At 42.2% G+C, this 21,160-nt stretch overlaps 1 protein-coding gene across 5 annotated transcripts in view; it reads left to right on the forward strand.

Annotated features, from left to right (window-relative positions):
* The window catches only part of vps13d (vacuolar protein sorting 13 homolog D), a 296,748-nt gene that overhangs the window by 80,385 nt on the left and 195,203 nt on the right, over positions 1-21,160 (forward strand). For 4 of the 5 annotated variants that reach the window (XM_060852296.1, XM_060852292.1, XM_060852294.1 and 1 more), the window contains one exon: positions 17,327-17,551. In XM_060852296.1, the coding sequence (XP_060708279.1) occupies positions 17,327-17,551 (225 nt within the window). The remainder of the gene's footprint in view (positions 1-17,326; positions 17,552-21,160) is intronic. The other variant, XM_060852293.1, reaches the window with a different exon arrangement.

Raw genomic sequence — 21,160 nt, forward strand, 5'->3', positions numbered from 1 at the left:
TTTAAGACCCTAAGATGAAGTTCATCCTCCTAGGTTTCATCAGTTTGTTGACGATTGCTTCCCTGGTGATGTTCATTCACAATTTCCTTATTGTGTACTATAACTTGCAATTCTCACTTACCAGTAAATCAACACTCGCTTTTTATTCACCTCTGGAAACTTTTACTATCCATTTTTACGTTTCTAGCTAGCTTCCTCTCATGCTGTAATTTCTTCTGATTAACCTTTTTGTCATTCTGTGCATTATTTATGTTTTGACCAATCATGTGACCCGACACTCATCTTTGCCTTCCTTTACTTTCATTAACCATTGATGTGGGGGTCTCCCTTTGCAATTTTTCATTATAGTAAGAATATACTGAAATATCTCCTTAAATATCTGCCATTGCTTATATATAGATTTATCTCATACCCCAGTATGCCAGTTCACTTCAGCTAGCTCAGCTTTCATGACCACATAATTGTCCTTAGGTTTTGAATAATAATGTTAGATCTACCCTTCTCTTTTTCAAACCTGATGTAAAATTCAATCACATTGTGATTACTGCTACCTAAAGATGCCTTTACTCAAGTCATTTGTTAATCCTGTTTTATTACAACTGGTTTAATATAACCTGCTCTCTAGTTGGTTTCAAAAAGTGCTGCTGTAAGCAGTTATCTCAGGAGTATTCTGTGAACACGTCATCCATACTAATATTGTCAATCTGATTTTCCAAATTTATTTGTTAATTAAAATCACTGCCTTTTTTAAAAATCATAAACATCCAATGTTGTTTCTTGTATCCTTTAACCAACATTATGGTTACTATTAAGAACTTGTTAAGACTACTAATGGCATCTTTCCTCTTCATCTACCCCCCTACCGATTCTACTTCGTCATATCCCTGAACCAAGATCATCTCGAGCTATCACACCAATATCATCTTTTATTGAAAGCTGTATCCCTGCTCATTTACCTGGTTTTATATTCTTCTTGAATGTCTGCTCATTTACCTGGTTTTATATTCTTCTTAACATTCAGTACCTAATCCTTGTCATCTTGCAGCCATGTCATTGTAATGGCTAACAAATCACATTTATTTACATCAACTCATTTACTTTATAATGAATGCTTATGGGCGTTCAGATAGACTTAGACTCATAGAGATGTACAGCACAGAAACAGAACCTTCGGTCCAACTTGTCCATGCTGACCAGATATCCGAAATTAATCTAATCCCATTTGTCAGCACTTGGCCCATATCCCTCGAAACCCTTCATATACCCATCCAGATGCATTTAAAGCGTTGTAATTGTACCAGCCTCCACTGCTTCCTCTGGTAGCACATTCCATACATGCTTGGTTAGAGACAAAAAAAAACTGGAGATGCTAGAATCCAAAATAGATAGGCAGGAGGCTGGAAGAGCACAGCAAGCCAGGCAACATCAGGAGGTGGAAAAATCAATGTTTTGGGTGTAACAAGTCCTGAAGAAGAGTTACACCTGAAACATTGCCTTGTCCACCTCCTAATGCTGCCTGGCTTGCTGTGTTCTTCCAGTCTCCTCTATTTCAAACATGCACCACCCTCTGCTTGAAAATATTGCCCCTTAGGTCGCTTTTATATCTTCCTCTTTCACCCTACACCTATGCTTTCTAGTTCTGGACTTCTCCAGGGAAAAGACTTTGTCTATTTAACATAAACATGCCCCTCATGATTTTATAAACCTCCTAATAGTTCACCCATCAACATCCAACGCTCCCGGGAAAACAGCCCCAGCCTGTTCAGCCTCTCCCTATAGCTCAAATCCTCCAACCCTGGCAACATCCTTCTAAGTCTTTTCTGAGCTCTTTAAAGTTTCACAACATCCTTTCAATAGAAAAGAGATTAGAATTGCTTGCAATATTCCAACAGGGGCCTAACCATTGTCCTGTATAACTGCAACATGACCTCCCAACTCTGACCAGTAAAGGAAAGCATACCGCCTTCATGATCCTATCTACCTGTGACTCTACTTTCAAGGAGCTATAATCTGCACTCCAAGGTCTCTTTGTTCAGCAAAACTCCCTCAGACCTTATCATTAAGTGTATAAGGTTCTGGATCAGTGGTGCTGGAAGACCACAGCAGTTCAGGCAGCATCCAAAGTGCAGCGAAATCGACGTTTCGTGCAAAAGCCCTTCGTCAGGAATAAAGGCAGTGAGCCTGAAGCATGGAGAGATAAGCTAGAAGAGGATGGGGGTGGGGAGAAAGTAGCATAGAGTACAATGGGTGAGTGGGGGAGGGGATGAAGGTGATAGGTCAGGGAGGAGAGGGTGGAGTGGATAGGTGGAAAAGGAACTAGGCAGGTCGGACAAGTCATGGGGACAGTGCTGAGCTGTAAAGTCCTGCTCTGATTTGCTTTTCCAAAATGTAGCACCTCGTTTTTTTTTGATACGTTTGTAACATCTAGTCTTGACTGCTGGAGTATTGTATGGTCTTTGCTCGTTTTTTTTCTGCAATTCACTCATCCTCGTTTCTCGTACTAATATTTTGCTGTCCTCTTACCTCTTGAGTTGCTACATCCATCCAAGCTTGAGCTTTCAATCCCCTTACTTAGTTTAAAACCTTTTCTACTTCTCCAGTTACACAGCAAACTTAGAACACCAATCCCAGAGCAGTTCAGGTGCACACCATCCCAACGATACAGATTCCACTTGTCCCAGTACTAGTACCAGTGTCCCATGAACTGGAATCCACTTCCCCCCACATAGTTCTTAGAGCTATGCATTAATTTTCCTCAGTAAATTTGCCCTATTTCAGTTTCATGTGCCAGTTTTTCTTGATTTTTTTTCAAATGCAATTATCCCACTCATCTGATTCCAATTATTAGTGTCAGCAGATTAGAGGGCAAGTTATATTTAAGCAAATAGGCCTTTTACCAAATGAAGGATTCTGACCCCACACCACAACTCACCAATAGAATAAATAACACACTAAGGAATCTACAAAAAAACGGACAGATAACCAAAGCTGACCTACAAAGAATGAAACCGGAAAGCAACAACACCCCCAGATTCTATGGACTACCCAAAGTACACAAACCAGACATCCCACTCAGACCCATAGTATCACTACCAGGGACACCAGCATACAAACTGGCCAAAGAACTACAACAGAAACTGAAACACCTGGTCAGCGGATCCAAACACTCCATACAATCAACACAGGAATTCTTGGACGTCATCAGGAATACACACATAGACAAAAAAGAAACCATGATCTCATTCGACGTGACGGCACTGTTCACTTCGATTGACAAAACCCTAGCCAGAGAAACAATAGCCAACCTACTGGACATACAGAACAGAAAACAGGAGGCGGAACCTATCAACAAAGACGGCATACTTAAACTACTGGACTTGTGCCTCACTACACACTTTACATTCAACAATCAGATATGCGAACAAATCAACGGAACACCCATGGGATCACCAATCTCGGGACTCATAGCAGAGGCAGTTATGCAAAGGTTAGAACAAACAGCCCTACCACAAATTCAACCCAAACTCTGGGTCAGATATGTCGATGACACGTTTGTAATCATCAAAAACACGGAAATAGAAAAAACACACCGGATCATCAACACCACACTCTCAGGAATCCGATTCACGAGAGAAGAAGAAAAGGATAGCCAACTCCCATTCCTAGACGTGATAGTACAGAGAACACCGAACGGAGAATTCACCACAAGGGTACACAGAAAAACAACACACACAGACCAAGTCCTAAACTATGAAAGTAACCACCCCAACACACACAAACGAAGCTGCATCAGGACACTATTCAAAAGAGCCACAACACACTGCAGTACACCAGAACTGCAAAAACAGGAAGAGGAACACCTATACAAGGTATTTGCCAAAAACGGATACCCGCGCAACTTTATCAACAGATGCCTAAGAGACAGACCACGGAACGAGGACATGCCACAACCAAAAGGACTAGCCACACAACCATACATCAGGAGCGTTTCAGAACTGACAGCCAGACTACTGCGACCCTTAGGACTCATAACGGCACACAAACCAACAGCCATGCTCAGACAACAACTCACTAGAACAAAAGGACCCGATATCCAACATGAGCAAAACTAATGTAGTTTACAAAATACCATGCAAGGACTGCACAAAACACTATATAGGACAAACAGGAAGACAGCTAACAATCCGCATACATGAACATCAACTAGCCACGAAACGACACGACCAGCTATCCCTAGTAGCCACACACGCAGACAACAAGCAACATGAATTCGACTGGGAAAACACTACTATCATAGGGCAAGCCAGACAGAGAACAGCCAGGGAATTCCTAGAGGCATGGCATTCATTCACAAACTCCCTCAACAAACACATCGACCTGGACCCAATATACCAACCACTATAGCGGACAGCTGAAACTGACACCCGGAAGCGGCAAGGACAGACCACTATAAATACCGGAAGAAACATCAAAGAAGCGCTTCGCAGGAGGCTCCAGAGCACTGATGATGTCGCCTAGCCAGGGGACGAAATGTTTGCAACAAAAACTTCCAGCTCGGCGAACAGAACCAAAACAACGAGCACCCGAGCTACAAATCTTCGCACAAACCTTTCCCTAAAGGTCTTAGCCTGCCCCTTCGGTCTGCTTGCAGTACTATTGTTATGAAGTGACAAATATGCTAGCACGAGGTACCTCCTTTAATGCTTTACAAAACAAATGCATTTTTTTAGATTAGACTTACAGTGTGGAAACAGGCCCTTCGGCCCAACAAGTCCACACCGACCCGCCGAAGCGCAACCCACCCATACCCCTACATTTACACCTTACCTAACACTATGGGCAATTTAGCATGGCCAATTCACCTGACCCGCACATCTTTGTGACTGTGGGAGGAAACCGGAGCACCCGGAGGAAACCCACGCAGACACGGGGAGAACGTGCAAACTCCACACAGTCAGTCGCCTGAGTCGGGAATTGAACCCGGGTCTACAGGCGCTGTGAGGCAGCAGTGCTAACCACTGTGCCACCGTGCCGCCCACCATTTTCTGTGACTAATCCAATTTGGAAGGGAACAGGTTGTTTCTGTAACTTGCTACTCTTCTCTGATATGCTGCTCCTCCAGCCACACACTGCTGTGTTTGCAGATCCCCCTCAGGAGTCATTGCATAGCATGTTGAGGGCAGCTGCTATAGATATTTTCACACTCAGTTTCTAGTCCAGGATTAATTGCGCAACTAGATGTTGTTTTTTATGGTTAATGTGGACAGAAGTTTCACATTCCCCCTGATGCTTTCTACTGATACCCTCACAGCAACGTAGTTAAAATCATCTTATTGGTGGACATGAAACTAGACTCATAACCTGCAGCAGCCCTCCCTGTAGTGAAAACAGTGCATTAATTACTTGCTGCTACTGTATTTGTTCTGCTCTCTTCCTTGATGGATTTATATTTAACTTGCTGTTCTTTTTTTCCCCTCCTCATTTCTTCCATGCACTGAGGCACTTGAGTATATTATCCCTTGAAAGGACTTTTGGAAAATGTTTGATAGAACCAGATAGAATTGGGGGCCAATAAATTAGCACCAAAAAGTACCAAGACAGTTAAGATCTGAAAAAGACAATAATGTCAATATTCCTGCCAATAAAGCTGTACATGCGCGCAACCACCCAGCAACCTGACGGAACCATGCAGTCCACTCAGTTGTTCCTTTCGGGAAACCTGGCATTTGTGGCTTTTGCCTTGGGCCATGGCCATTGTAAAGTTTAAAGTGCTTGATTTAAATTTCATCTTAATTTAGTTGTAGATTTAAAAACAAAGAGGCAAATAGGTTGTACACAATGTTTTAAAAACGAGTGGTCACTGCTAATTTTGAAGTAATACTTTTTTTAATGAATTCATTTTTTAAGATATGAGCATTGCTGGCAAGGCCCTATTTACGGGAAAAGCACAGCAGGTCAGCAGCATCCAAGGAGCAGGAAAATCGATGTTTCGGGCAAAAGCCCTTCAACAGCAAAGCCCTTTCCTGATGAAGGGCTTTTGCCTGAAACGTCGATTTTCCTGCTCCTCAGATGCTGTCTGACCTGCTGTGCATTTCCAGCACCACTCTAATCTTGACTCTAATCTCCAGCATCTGCATTACCCACTTTCACCAAAGCCACATTTACTGCCTATCCTTTCACATTGAACAGATGGTGGTCCACTTTCTCAAGCAGCAATACTCCATTTACTGCACTTACATCTCAGTCTGAGTATGTTGGACTAGCTATGTTACTCTTACAAGAATTTGGAATGGATGCGACAGACTGGATGGTCTTCCTCTACTATAATCATTCAATGATTATATACCTAGTGTATCAAAGTGTGAATATACCCAGTACAGTGTAAGTGTGACCATACCCCATATAGTATCAGTGTGAAGACATCTGGTACTGTAATAATGAATGAATGTGCACAGTACAAGGTCATTGGTGTACCACTTTTTAAAATTCATTCTTGGGATGTGCACATTGCTGGCAATCTTAACATTTATTGCTCATCCTTCATTACCCTTGAGATGGGGGCATTGAGCCATTTTGTTGAACTGCGGAAGTCCATGATCAAAGAAAAATACAGCGCAGGACAAGGCCCTTCGGCCCTCCAAGCCTGCGCCAATATATTAAAATGTTGTTCGCTTACAGGATCTGTATTCCTCTGTTCTTTTCCTATTCATGTATTCATCCAGGTGTTTCTTGAATGTTGCTCTAGTGTCTGCTTCCACCACCACCTCTGGCAGCTCCACTTCCCACCACCCTTTGTGTGAAAAACTTGCCTTGCATATCTCTCTTAAACTGCACCCCTGAACTTGTGTCCCCTCCTAATTGACCTCTCTACCCTAGGGAAAATCTCATACTTTTCACTGTATCCATGCCAGTCACAATCTTATAAACTTCTATCAGGTCGTCCCTCAGCCTCCTGCATTCCAGTGAAAACAAACCCAGCCTATCCAATCTTCATAGCTAAAATCCCCCATATCAGTTGATGGAATGTGATAAACCACAGGACGGTTAGAGGGGAGGAGTTGCAAGCTTTGATGCATTGGCAATGAAGAACCAGAGATGTTGTTCCAAGGTGGGATGGTTTGAGACTTGAAGCAGTACTTTCGGGTGCTGGTGTTGCCATACACTTACTGCCCTTGTCCTCCTTGCGATCATTTGAGTTCTGTTGAAATATTGCATTCTTGAAATGTTAATTTGTTTTCATCACGTATGCTTTCAGACTTTGTTGAACAATACCAGTATTTTGTTTTTATATTTGAAATTCACCTCATAACAGATAAAGTTGAAGATCCAGTTGCTTCTCCAGCCATGTTAATATACTGAACATGGTGAAGCATCTAATCACAATTTTGAAGATGTTGATTTAATGGAAGATTAACTGTATCACATTAGTTATATTCCATTATTAGTCTTTAAAGTCAGCATTTGTAATTCACTATTTTTATTAATTTTTCTTATTTTGATAATTTTAGAATCTGTATATTACAAGCTCAACTCTAACAGATGCCTGTTTGTGACAGCAGTTCTGTAGTCCTAGCAAGTTGCCTTTTCTTTATATCTTATTTCACCCTTAAGAGAGATGAGGATCAAAAGAATCCTTACTCAAAAAGTTGAACTTTGTTGTTTCAGATACTTGTATATCTGTTATATATTTCTAAAATTTTCTATTTTAAATTTCTTGCTTATTGGAGTACATAGAAAATTGCCAATGCCCATAGTGTACCTCATGGCATTGTTGAGAGCTATTATGTGTAAATTGGTACAAATAGCTGTGTGGATGAGCTATTGCCAGTGTTTTGCCAGATTTGACAGTAACCTCGGCCAAATACTAAGCATCACACAGTTTCATTCTGGAATTTTCTTCTGATGCTGGCGATAATTCCACTGCAGAATTTCTGAGGATAATGCTTATGAAAACCAGATGCAGTTTAACTATCGTCCTGCTGAATAACCAGCAATTCTGTATGGTTCAGGCACAGAGTACTGCAAAAGTGTGGTATGATCCAAAGGTCCGACTGAATGAGTAAATATCTCGTGGATTAAAGTCTTTTCAGCCATAAGGTCACATTGTCAAATTATTGGCCTAACAGTTTATTGTGTATTGGAAGATCACCTTGTTGAAATTTCCTGGTTTGGATTAGTTTCTTAATGGAATGATTGAGCAACCCAGGGGAGGAGAAGTTTATTTGTTAAAGCATTAGCCGATTAAAAACTGGTGTAATTTTTGGCTGGTGGCGGAGAGTTTCATTGATCATAAGTGTTGGTACACTCTGGTGACCATTATGAGATGGGGGTGTAAAAGAATGCATTTGCCCTCAAGTGGAATAAAATATCTTGTTGCAGTATCAGTAGAAGAATATACAGTTCTTTCAATATCCTTCAATTATCCCATGATCATCATGGCAAACTAGATTGTCTGGTTATTGCTGTTTGTGAGATCATGCAACATGCCTAATAACTGCTGCACTTTCCTGGGTCATTGTCATCCTCAAGCTGAAGTATGACAGTCACAGAGTTCTAAGTTTCAGACACAGGTCTTCTTGATCCTTGGATTTTTCTGATCTCCTCAACCTCTGCTCTGCCTTAATATTAAGATGTTTTGACTCAAAGCCAAAGTGCAGTATGGTTAATAAATTGTCACATTTTTAAATATTTGTTAGCAAACTCCTTACAGTGATTCATGCCAGTACTATTGCGCGTTGAAGAGAGTTTCAGAATGTCCTTGTTATGTTTTCATTATCCTCCCAAGAACCACAGGTCATTTGAGAGTTTGAGAGAACAGGGATCTGGTAGGAGAGATGCTTTTCAGTCATCAGGGTACAGTGTCTATTCCATCATAGTTAATTTGTCAAGAGCTTTAACTGAAAACTTATAGAACTGGCTTCATGAGGAATTCCCCCAGCAATTTCCTGACATTACAACAGTGTCTACACTTCAGAAGCATTTAATTGACTGTGAAGTGCTTTGGGATGTACCTAGGTTTTGATGGACGTTATGTGAATTCAACGTTTGTTCCACAGTAAATGATATTACATTGACACTGTAGACAAGCAAAGGGACTAAAGGAAGCTGATTCTTGAGCTTTGTTTGGGGTTGTGAACAAAAAGGTCCTTGGATCAAAGTCAGTGTCATGTTAATGCAGTAAATGTTGCTGGGAATTGTGATGGAAATAGACACTGCTTCAGAAACCTAATTCCATGCCTTTATTCTCCTACATAATAAAGAAACTGTAGGAAACCTTAAGTGTTCAGGAAATCACTGTTTAAGTTGAAGGTGAATTCTAAAGCAACAAAAAATATTGTAGTTCTTGACTATGTTTTCAAACTGAAAAACTAGATAAATTTCCGGAATGGCAAGAGAGTGACCTTCACTTGCTGGACAGTCCAGTTAGCATTCTGCCAGCTTGTAGATATTTGAGTTGCACAAACAGCTGTTGCAGAACAGCTAGAAATGGATGTTAGAAATCAGAAACAAAAACGGCAATTGCTGAAAAAAACGCAGCAGATTTGGCAGCACCTGTGGAAAGAAAGCAGAATTAACATTTTAGGTTCGTTGAATTTTATTCAGAACATCAGAAAATGACTGTAGTCTTGACAGCAATATTCATATCACCATTTTGATAGTGCTGCCTCCATACCCAGGATCAACCATCTGAAGCTTCTCTGGACTGCCTCCAATTCAGTTTATCTTCCATTTGACAAGGGAACCAACACTGTTTACACTGTTCTAGCTGTGATCTGATAAGTGTCTTGTAGTTTTTAGCAAGTCCTCCCTATTTTTATGCTCTGTTTCCTTTGAAATAAAGGTTAAGGCTCCACTTGCTTCCCCTACTACCTGCTGAACTTGTATGCTACCTTTTTGTGATTTATGCACAAGAAGCCCCATTTACCTCTGTGCTGCAGCTGTTTGCCATCTTACTCTATTTAAATACTGTTCTTCTTGCATTCTTCTTGCCAAAGTGCATATCCTCACATTTTCCCACATTATGTTCCATCTGCCAAGTATTTGCCTACTCACTTATTTGCCTTTCTCTGTCCTTCAGTAGACTCTTCATACTGTCCTCACCACTCAGATTCGCACCTATTTTTATGTAACCACTGTTGACAGTAATATGTCCCTTATCTGGAACAATAATATATATTGGAAATAATTGTGACTAATTTACTACTCCCAGCACCAAGAGTTCTAATCTTATTAAGTAACCTTATCAAACTCCTTTCCTTTGAAAATATAACTATATTGCATAGGCTGGTTCCCCTTTATCTTGTTTGTTACCTTGGAGAATTTAATATATTTGTCAGGCGTAATTTTCCTTTCATGAAGCAATGCTAACTCTGCTTAGTAACATTATGCAGTTCTAAATGCTCTGCTATTACATTTTTTATAATAGACTCTTGTCACCTGTCTTTGAGAAAATATTGTGCTAACTGACCAATAGTTACCTGTTTCGTATCTCCGTCCTATATTGAGGGACCAGTTTGATAATTAGCATTTCGAGCATTTTCTGTTTGATTTCAAGTATTGGCAAGTGGGACTGGTGTAGAGTTGGAGTAGGTTTGGTCAATGCAGACTTGATGGGCCAAAGGACCTTTTTTATACTGTATAATTGACTTTCTTTATTAAACAATGTTACGACAATGCATTTTTCTCTATAATTTTATAATCCAACCAATTGATTTCAGTCTAAAATTCTTTAATGGAGTAGTTTTGCTTTCATGCATTTTGGCATAATATATTTTGGCAACAATATAATTTGATTTTACTAATCTGAACCAGAATGAGGGCCTTACAGAAAGGATCAGTAATTATCCTTAACTTTTTTCTTTCTTGGATAACTGAATGCAGAAAGTTTTTAATGCATCTTAGGCCCTATTATTTGTTTATCATCATCTTGAGTAGTTTTGTAAATCAAACACCTAAGTTTGTAATACCTACATAATTGTGTGGAAGGGAGTACAGTAGAATATCTCAAGGAGAAAGATGGTGCTCAGAGATCAAAAGACAAATAGCAAAAGTTAATATACAGAAAGATTACAATATTTGACATGTCATCACAGAAAATTTATTTGATAAGCTTTGTGAGAAAGGGTAGCACAGTGGCTCTGTGGTTAGCATTACTGCCTCACAGTGGCAGGGATCTGGGTTTGATTCCACCTTTGGCCGACTGTCTGTGTGGAGTTTGCATGTTCTCCACATGTCTGCATGGGTTTTCTTCTGGCACTCCGGTTACCTCCCACAGTCCAAAGTTATGCAGATTAGGTGGATTCATCAACTTCACCAACACATTCCACCCTGACCTTAAATTTGCCTGGACCATCTCTGACACCTCCCACCCCTTCCTGGACCCCTCCATCTCCATTAATGACGACCGACTTGACACTAACATTTTTTACAAACCCACCGACTCCCACAGCTACCTGGATTACACCTCTTCCCACCCTTCCTCTTGCAAAAATGCCATCCCGTATTCCCAATTCCTCTGCCTCCGCCGTATCTGCTCCCAGGAGGACCATTTCCACCACAGAACACACCAGATGGTCGCCTCCTTTAGAGACCGCAATTTCCCTTCCCACGTGGTTAAAGATGCCCTCCAATGCATCTCGTCCACATCCCGCACCTCCGTCCTCAGACCCTACCCCTCCAACCGTAACAAGGACAGAACATCCCTGGTGCTCACCTTCCACCCTACCAACTTTCGCATAAACCAAATCATCCGCCGACATTTCCGCCACCTCCAAAAAAACCCCACCACCAGGGATATTTTTCCCTCCACTCCACTCCCCTTTTCTCCTTCCGCAAAGACTGTTCCCTCCATGACTACCTGGTCAGGTCCACGCCCCCCTACAACCTACCCTCCCATCCTGGCACCTTCCCCTGCCACTGCAGGAATTGCAAAACCTGCGCCCACACCACCTCCCTCACCTCCATCCAAGGCCCTAAAGGAGCCTTCCACATCCATCAAAGTTTTACCTGCACATCCACCAATATCAATTATTGTATCCGTTGCACCCGATGCGGTCTCCTCTACATTGGGGAGACTGGATGCCTCCTAGCAGAGCGCCTTAGGGATCATCTCTGGGACACCCGCACCAATCAACCACACCGCCCTGTGGCCCAACATTTCAACTACCCCTCCCACTCTGCCGAGGACATGGAGGTCTTGGGCCTCTTTCACCGCCGCTCCCTTACCATCAGACGCCTGGAGGAAGAACGCCTCATCTTCCGCCTCGGAACACTTCAACCCCAGGGCATCAATGTGGACTTCAACAGTTTCCTCATTTCCCCTTCCCCCACCTCATCGCAGTTCCAACTTGCAGCTCAGCACTGTCCCCATGACTTGTCCTACCTGCCTATCTTCTTTTCCACCTATCCACTTCACTCCACCCTCCTCCCTGACCTATCACCTTCATCCCCTCCCCCACTCACCTATGCTACTTTCTCCCCACCCCTACCCTCCTCTAGCTTATAGAACAAAGAAAAATACAGCGCAGTACAGGCCCTTCGGCCCTCGGTGTTGCGCCGACCAAAGCCTACCTAACCTACACTAGCCCAATAACCTCCATATGCTTATCCAATGCCCGCTTAAATGACCATAAAGAGGGAGAGTCCACCACTGCTACTGGCAGGGTATTCCATGAACTCACAACCCGCTGAGTAAAGAATCTACCCCTAACATCTGTCCTATACCTACCACCCCTTAATTTAAAGCTGTGTCCCCTAGTAACAGCTGACTCCATTAGCGGAAAAAGGTTCTCACTGTCAACCCTATCTAAACCCCTAATCATCTTGTACACCTCTATCAAATCTCCCCTAAACCTTCTTTTCTCCAATGAGAACAGCCCCAAGTGCCTCAGCCTTTCCTCATACGATCTTCAAGCTCTCCACCCTTCAGGCTGTGTCTGCCTTTATTCCTGATGAAGGGCTCTTGCCCGAAACGTCAATTTTACTGCTCCTCGGATGCTGCCTGAACTGCTGTGCTCTTCCAGCACCACTAATCCAGAATCTGGTTTCCAGCATCTGCAGTCATTGTTTTTACCTAGGTTAGGTGGATTGGTCATGCTAACTTGTCCGTATTGACTAGGGGTGTGCAGGCTAGATGGGTTAGCCATGCAGGGTTACGGGGATAGGGTGGTGGGCTGGATCTGGGTGGGATGCCCTTCAGATGGTTGGTGTAGACTTGATGGGCAGAATGACCTCTTTCCACACTAAAGAGATTCTGTGACTGAAGTATAACACAGAAGGTGTATGAATCTGCCTGTAAATCTACAGCCCCTTTAGGTATTAATATTGTAAAACAGGCAAAAATATTTGAAAAGGAGTAACTTGCATTTACATAGGCCTTCTCTATATGAAATGGCTCAAGGTCCTTTACTGGGGCAATTAATGAAATAAAATTTGGCATATCTCTTGAGATTTTAGGGCAGATATTCCAGAGATTGATCAAAGACAGTAGGTAGTAGCAAGTTTTGAGAAGATATTTAGCTCAGGTTGAGACTTTGGGTGCAAGTTTGCTCGCTGAGCTGGAAGGTTCATTTCCTGATGTTTCATTGCAGGGCTTTGCCTGAGGCCCACTGAAGATGTTACCTTGTAGGGTAACGAAACATCTGGAAATGAACCTTCCAGTTCAGCGAACAGTAGATAGTTTTAAATGGTCTGTAGAAGGAGGGATTAGAAATAGAATGCAAAGAGGTTTAGTAAAGTAATTCCATAGCTTGGGGCCTTGGCAGCCATTGAATCCAATGATCACCTACCTCCCGGCTAGATTGCCTGAATAGTGACCAGTGTCTCAATTGCGTATACATTGTTGTTGGACGTTTAAATAAATCGTACCAATGTGGTTTACGTAGACAGTGGACTGAATGTTATCTATTGGCTGTGTCGATTTCGTTGAATTGCACAGAAGCTTTATCTCTGTGAGATTTCTTGTCATATCTTCCTGAACGTGCTTCCTTTATCATCCTGAGCACACTTCATCATCCATAATGCCCCTGGGGTACCTCTTTCGTCCAATGCTATATGGCCAGGGTTAGAGGATTTGAGCTATAGGAAAAGGCTGAAAAGGCTGAATAGGGCTATTTTTCTTGAAGCGTCGGAGGCTGAGGGGTGACCTTGGAGAGATTTATAAAATCATGAGGGGCATGGATAGGATAAATAGACAAGGTCTTTTCCCTGGGATGGGGGAGTCCAGAACAAGGGGGCATAGGTTTAAGGTGAGAGGGGAAAATTGAAAAGGGACCTATGGAGCACATTTTTCACGCAAATAGTGACACATGTATGGAATGAGCTGCCAGACAAGGTGGTGGGGGCTAGTGGAATTACAATATTTAAAAGGCATCTGAATGGCTACATAAGTAGGAAGCTTTTAAAGGGATATGCGCCACGTTCTGGTAGATGCAACTAAATTAATTTAGGATATCTGGCCAGCATAAACGAGTTGGACCAAAGAGTCAGTTTCTGTGCTGTACATCTCTATGACTCTTAACTTGACACTGCCAGGATAATCTAAAATAGACCAGTATCCCTGGGACTCATGCCGTCTTTAACTAGCCATTATGCATTCAGACAAGTGCTATCAGTCTGCCCTGCCCTGCACGGTTTGTGATATTTGCTCTGGATCAGGTAAATGAGGAGAAATGGCACCACTGTTTGGGGAATGTGCAGCAGTGCAAGGTATGACCTCGGTTTGTCTTGGATATGTGCCACCATCGTTTCTGTATTCTCGCAGAACCAGTGTATCTCTGCTCCTGCACTTTTCTCCCACCAATGTTCAGTGCTCTACCCCCTCACTATTACAAACAACATCTTCCCTCACTCATTCTTACCTACCCCAACCTCCCTCTATCCTAACCCACTCTCCTTCCATGCTAACTCTTCATGGCCTCAATGCTGTCTACTCACTCTCAAAGGCACCACACTACTTTTCTCCCATAAGCACTAGCAGTAATAGCTGTGCCACCTACTTTTACCTTACTCAATCTCTCCATTTCTCTCAATGCTGGAGAATGGGACCATAGGGAACTTCCGCTCTTCACTCCTTATGATGAGGGTATTTTGATCCCAACTACCCAGGGTGGCCAAATGACCATGACCAAACCTCTGTGCTGATATTAGAGGCTTCTCTTGACTTAATGTACTGGGACCACATTGTGTGAAGGGTGCAAGTATTACATTGATGAGGACTCCTGACAACCATAACAAGCATCCTGGCTTTATGACTGCACTGATTGAAAGGCAAGGCATGATCATTTGAGCCTGCTATCTCTGACTTTGAGGAGTGCGGGGAACAAAGCACAAAAAGGCATGCCAAGACAGAGATACAGTAAGCATTCAGATAGCCTTATGATAGGTGGTTATGAAGAGAAGCAGGGAACAGCCCTAAAATGCAGCTCGATCCAATCTATGAAATAGGTGCTTGTCCCTGAACACCGTGTCTTTGCAGCAGTATATCAATACTAGTTGCCAGTGTGCCCTGAAATACAACTTTAAAGTACAGATTGGTGGGTGATATGAGTATCCTGAGGGGCAGGTGGATGAGGCGTAGGGGTAGTGGTGAGTACAGCAGGCACTCTGGCTTGGTTTGTGTCCTGAGATGATGATGCTGCTATTGTACATTCTTTTCTTTCATCGAAGTCATTAATATAAATTGTAAGTAATTGTGGCACTCCACAAGTTCCAGGCTGCCATCCAGAACATGACCCATTAATCCCAACTTACCGCTTCATTTGGTTAGTTGACCATTTTTTTTATCCATGCTAATATACTACCTCATCACCGTAAGCCCTTATGATATTAGGTCACCTGAAATGTGGTACCTTATCAAACACCTTTCCTTTTGGAAATCCTAATAGGTTACAAGATGGTGGTCCATAGGTGCAAGCAGCAAGCTGAAGTCGTTCGGTACCTGCTCTGATTGGCATGGCAGGATTATTGACATATAGTTTCTTCGTGGAGTGTGATAAAATAGGAACCTGCATATTACTGAGATAAAATTTGCAGTTAATGAGGCCAACAACAAGCAATGTTCTCCCTTAATAGATATTCCTTCATGAGAATCTCATCATGAACTCTATTTGGAAATGCAATAGTTTGCTCCCAAAGTAGGGGAAGATCTCACCTGACTTCTCATGCAGTTCTCGCATATTTCTTGTCACAAACCGTCATTCAGGTCACGAAAAGATTCCGCCTAATGATTCCATGATATAAATTTGCGACAATGAGCCACAAATGGTGGGCCAACCACCTGCTGATACTGCCAAATGCAATGCCAATGCAAAGCCATTGATTACCTCATGGCAGAGAATTGTGTGACGTTATAGTACAGCACAATAATCAGTGAATGAGCTACACAGTGTATCATTTTACATCCTTCATGATTGGTGTTATGTTGTGTAATTTAATAAGCATTTGCTGAGTTTGACAAATGAGGATCAATGGAATTTAGTGTGAAAGTTTGAAACAGTAAGGTTAAGTCAGCTCATTGATGATACAGGGATTTGGGGGAAATGCATAGTAATGGAGGACTGGAGGGCTGAAGAGCTGTACTGCAGCACAAGTAGTAAGTAGCTAGTAGAGGTGAATTGGGAGTGAGATTGTGTGGGGTTAGGAACAGGGTACCTACAAGTGTGGAATAGTGAAGGTTTGAGTGAATAGAAACAGTTATGATTTATCTGATTTATAATTATCCATTACTGTAAGTAGTGCAAAGAACTGTAATGTGTATCCAAGAGGCAGAATTGAGAGACTCTGATATCAAGTCTGATTACTGCTCATGGACCTGTAACAGAGCTTCAGAAGGTTAAAATATTTAAATTAATTGCTTTGTTCTGCAGAAAGTCAACCAGTGGTCAGGATATTCAAACCTGGCAAATCATTATGTAGCAGAAATGGAGTTATTTGAACTTTGGATCAGTGATGCTGGAAGAGCACAGCAGTTCAGGCAGCATCCAAAGTTGTCAGAGTTGCAGCTTGCATGTTTGACCACAGGTTGTGATCTGAACACTAAAGTAAGATGAGACAAAACACAAGATATTCTTCATAAAATTAACCCTTTCAGTGTTTATTCAACACTGGAGAAAGTGTGAAGCTCGGTAAAGCTATTATAAAAGGAGTTAGTGACAATTAACATTCTGCTGAAATGCTGTTCCTAAAATTGAAACCTTGTTTTCCCCATTACAGATACTGGCAGACCTATGTATTTGTAGCTTTTTTCCAAGACTGTATTTTGCAAATCTTCTTACATTTATAGAATGGAGCACTTTTCTTTATTTTTCATCTGTTTTATTGATTCTAGGTACGAGACAAGGCACAGAGAGCATCTCGGATCCTCCTTGATATAGAGGCTGGTGCTCCAGTCCTTCTGATTCCAGAAAGCTCCAAATCAAACCAGCTGATTGTGGCAAACCTTGGTAAACTGAAAGTGAAGAACCAGTTCTTGTTTGCTCGGTCACCGGGTACATTCTCACTGCGAGACAAGGTAGAAAAAATTACCATGGTTCATGTCTTTTTCCCTCAACTGGTGAGAATTCCTTTAATTTGTCCCTTTTCCTCTTCTGTTGCATTTTGTTATTTTCATTCATTTCATGTTACGCCTGCATGTGTTTTGAAAATGCATGCTTTGAAGAAAGACGACTTCTTTCTGTTTACTAAAGAAAGTGAGAATCTGGTGTTTGAAAATTGTTTACAATACAGGAGACTGCTGAGAGTTTTCTGACCAGTTATCATCATAGGTTAATCTAATTCTGGCAAAAGTGAGGACTGCAGATGCTGGAGATCAGAGTCAAGATTAGAGTGGTGCTGGAAAAGCACAGGCAGCATCCAAGGAGCAGGAAAATGGACGTTTCGGGCAGGAGCCTTCATCATCTGATTCTGCCCCCTGGCCATTTTCACAATTTTAGTGCAAAAGAATGCCCTGATATTCTTTCTTTTTTACGTTCTATAAATGACTCAGTTTAAAGATGACTGAAGACATGGTTGCAAATGTAGATTTTGTAATCTTTAAAGGGTCAGAGGTTGAGAGCTAACCTTATAGAGGTTTATAAAGTCAGCAGCAGCATGGACAAGATAAGCAGACAAGGTCTTTTCCCTGGGGTGGGGGAGTTCAGAACTAGAGACCATTAGGGTGAGAGGGAAAAGATTTAAAAGGGACCAAAGGAGCATTTTTTTCACGCATAGCATGGTGCATGTATGAAATGAGCTGCCAGAGGAAGTGGTGGAGGCTGGTACAATTACAACATTTAAAAGGCATCTGGGTGAGTGTATGAATAAAAAGGGTTTAGAGGGATTTGAGCCAAGTGCTGGAAAATGGGACTAGATTACTTTAGAATATGTGGTCGGCATGGATGAGTTGGACCGAAGGGCCTGTTTCAGTTCTGCACATTTCTATGACTAAGGGAGAGAGGGTCGGTCGGAGATTTTCCATGTGATGGGTTTGAAAGTAGAATCGGAAAGTCATTTAGTGAGGGAATGAGTAGTAATCTAGAATCAAAGAATTGATGTGCAAGTCTCCAGAACTGCAGAGATTAGATAGGAAAAAACCAAAATGTAGTTTGCACATGAGTAGGGTTTAAAAGTTGAGTTCACTAATTGACGTTCACTGTTTGTTGCACCTTTCACGATAAGCGCTAATAGGATTTATTGTGAAACGAAATTAGGTATTTCGGGGTGGCCCAGTTAGAAAAATCAGCCTAAATTCCTTGAGGAAGTGGCAGATGGAATTTAATTCAGTTAAATGCAAGGTGCTGCATTTTGGGAAAGCAAATCTTAGCAGGACTTACACACTTAATGGTAAGGTCCTAGGGAGTATCGCTGAACAAAGACACCTTGGAGTGCAGGTTCATAGCTCCTTGAAAACGGACTTGCAGGTAGATAGGATAGTGAAGAAGGCATTTGGTATGCTTTCCTTTATTGGTCAGAGTATTGAGTACAGGAGTTAGGAGGTCATGTTGCGGCTGTACAGGACATTGGTTAGGCCACTGTTGGAATATTGCATGCAATTCTGGTCTCCTTCCTATCGGAAAGATGTTGCAAAACTTGAAAGGGTTCAGAAAAGATTTACAAGGATGTTGCCAGGGTTGGAGGATCTGAGCTACAGGGAGAGGCTGAACAGGCTGGGGCTGTTTTCCCTGGAGCGTCGGATGCTGAGGGGTGACCTTATAGAGATTTACAAAATTATGAGGGGTATGGATAGGATAAATATACCAAGTCTTTTCCCTGGGGTGGGGGAGTCCAGACCTAGAGGGCATGGGTTTAGGGTGAGAGGGGAAAGCTATAAAAGAGACCTAAGGGGCAACTTTTTCATGCAGAGGGTGGTACGTGTATGGAATGAGCTGCCAGAGGATGTGGTGGAGGCTGGTATATTTGCAACATTTAAGAGGCATTTGGATGGGTATATGAATAGGATGGGTTTGGAGGGATATGGGCCGGGCGCTGGCAGTTGGGACTAGATTGGGTTGGGATATCTGTTCGGCATGGACAGGCTGGACCGAAGGGTCTGTTTCCATGCTGTACATCTCTGTGACTCTCAGTGGTAAAGTTCACTAATGAGGGAAAGGCTGTAGATGTCATATACATGGACATCAGTAAGGCATCTGATAAGGTTCCCATGGTAGGCTGAAAAAGAAAGTGAAGTCACATGGGGTCCAGGGTGTATTAGCTAGGTGGATAGAGAACTGGCTGGACAGCAGGAGATAGAGACTAGTAGTAGAAGGGAGTTTCTCAAAATGGAGAAATGTGACCAGTGGTGTTCTACAGGGATCCATGTTGGGACCACTGTTGTTTGTGATATATAAAAATGATCTAGAGGAAATATAGGTGGTCTGATTAGTGTAATCTGCAAACTTGCTAAGATTGGTGGAGTAGCAGGTTGTGAAGAAAATGCAGCAAAATATAGATAAATTGGAGAGTTGTGCAGAGAAATGGCAGATGGAGTTCAATCCAGGCAAATGCAAGATGATGCATTTCAGAAAGTCCAGTTCAAGGGCAAACTATATGATAAATGGAAATGCCCTGCGGAAAATTGATGTAGAGAGAGAGCTGGGTGTTTAGACCCATTATCAACCGGGGTTGCCACCTTCCAGGTACAGAGTGGTCGAGAAGGCATACAGCATGCCTTCCTTCATCGGACGGGGTATTGACTATAAAGAGTCATGTTATGGTTGTATGGGACTTTGGTTCGGCCACATTTGGAATATTGCAGACACTTCTGGTCGCCACGTTACCAAAAGGATCGGGGTGATTCGGGGAGGATGCAGAGGAGGTTCACCAGGACGTTGCATGGTGTGGAGGATGCTAGCTATGAAGAGAGGTTGAGTAGATTAGGATTATTTTCATTAGAAAGATGGAAGTTGAGGGGAGACCTCATTGAGGTCTACAAAATCGTGAGAAGTATGGACAGGGTGGATGGCAAGAAGTTTTTTTCCCAGAGTGGGAAACTTTCTATGAGTCACAAGTTCAAGCTGAATTTAAGGGAGAAATGGGTGGAAAGTTCTTTATGCAGAGACTGGTGGGTCCCTGGAATGCATTGCCAGCGGAGGTGTTAGAGGCGAGCACGATGGCGTCATTTAAGATGTATCTGTCCAGATACATGAATGGAGAGAGAGCAGAGGGATACAGATCCTTAGAAAATAGATGACAGGTTTAAGTGGAGGATCTGGATCAGCGCAGGCCTGGAGGGCCGAAGGGCCTGTTCCTTCTCTGTAATTTCTTTGTTCTTTGTTCTATAACTGAACTACCTGGACCACAGATTCTCAATTGTGATGTCAACTCTCACTGAATTTCTGCAGTAAGCATTGGTATCTGAATATGGCAAGGGAGAAAACCTGGTATTACTGATAGAAATTGCAGACCTGTGTAAGTTGGGTAAGGTCGGTATCAGTTGTAACATGCTGCTTGTTCAAAGTCCCTTCAGTATTCATGTTCTCGATTTTCAAATGGAAATAGAATCCATTGAGCAAGGTAGCCTGATGAGCCAGATGGTCCTCAAATATTCAGTGGTTTTATGAAAAAAGCAGATAAGAAAAGGACAGTGTAAAAGAAAGCTTCTAACCCCTTTTATTTATAGAGACAGTTAACTTTTATATTAAAACAATGGAAGGATAATGATTTGCTTTACAGCTGAGATTGAAGC

The sequence above is a fragment of the Hemiscyllium ocellatum genome, chromosome 37 (genome assembly GCF_020745735.1).
Source record: "Hemiscyllium ocellatum isolate sHemOce1 chromosome 37, sHemOce1.pat.X.cur, whole genome shotgun sequence".
NCBI classification, from domain to species: Eukaryota; Metazoa; Chordata; class Chondrichthyes; order Orectolobiformes; family Hemiscylliidae; genus Hemiscyllium; species Hemiscyllium ocellatum.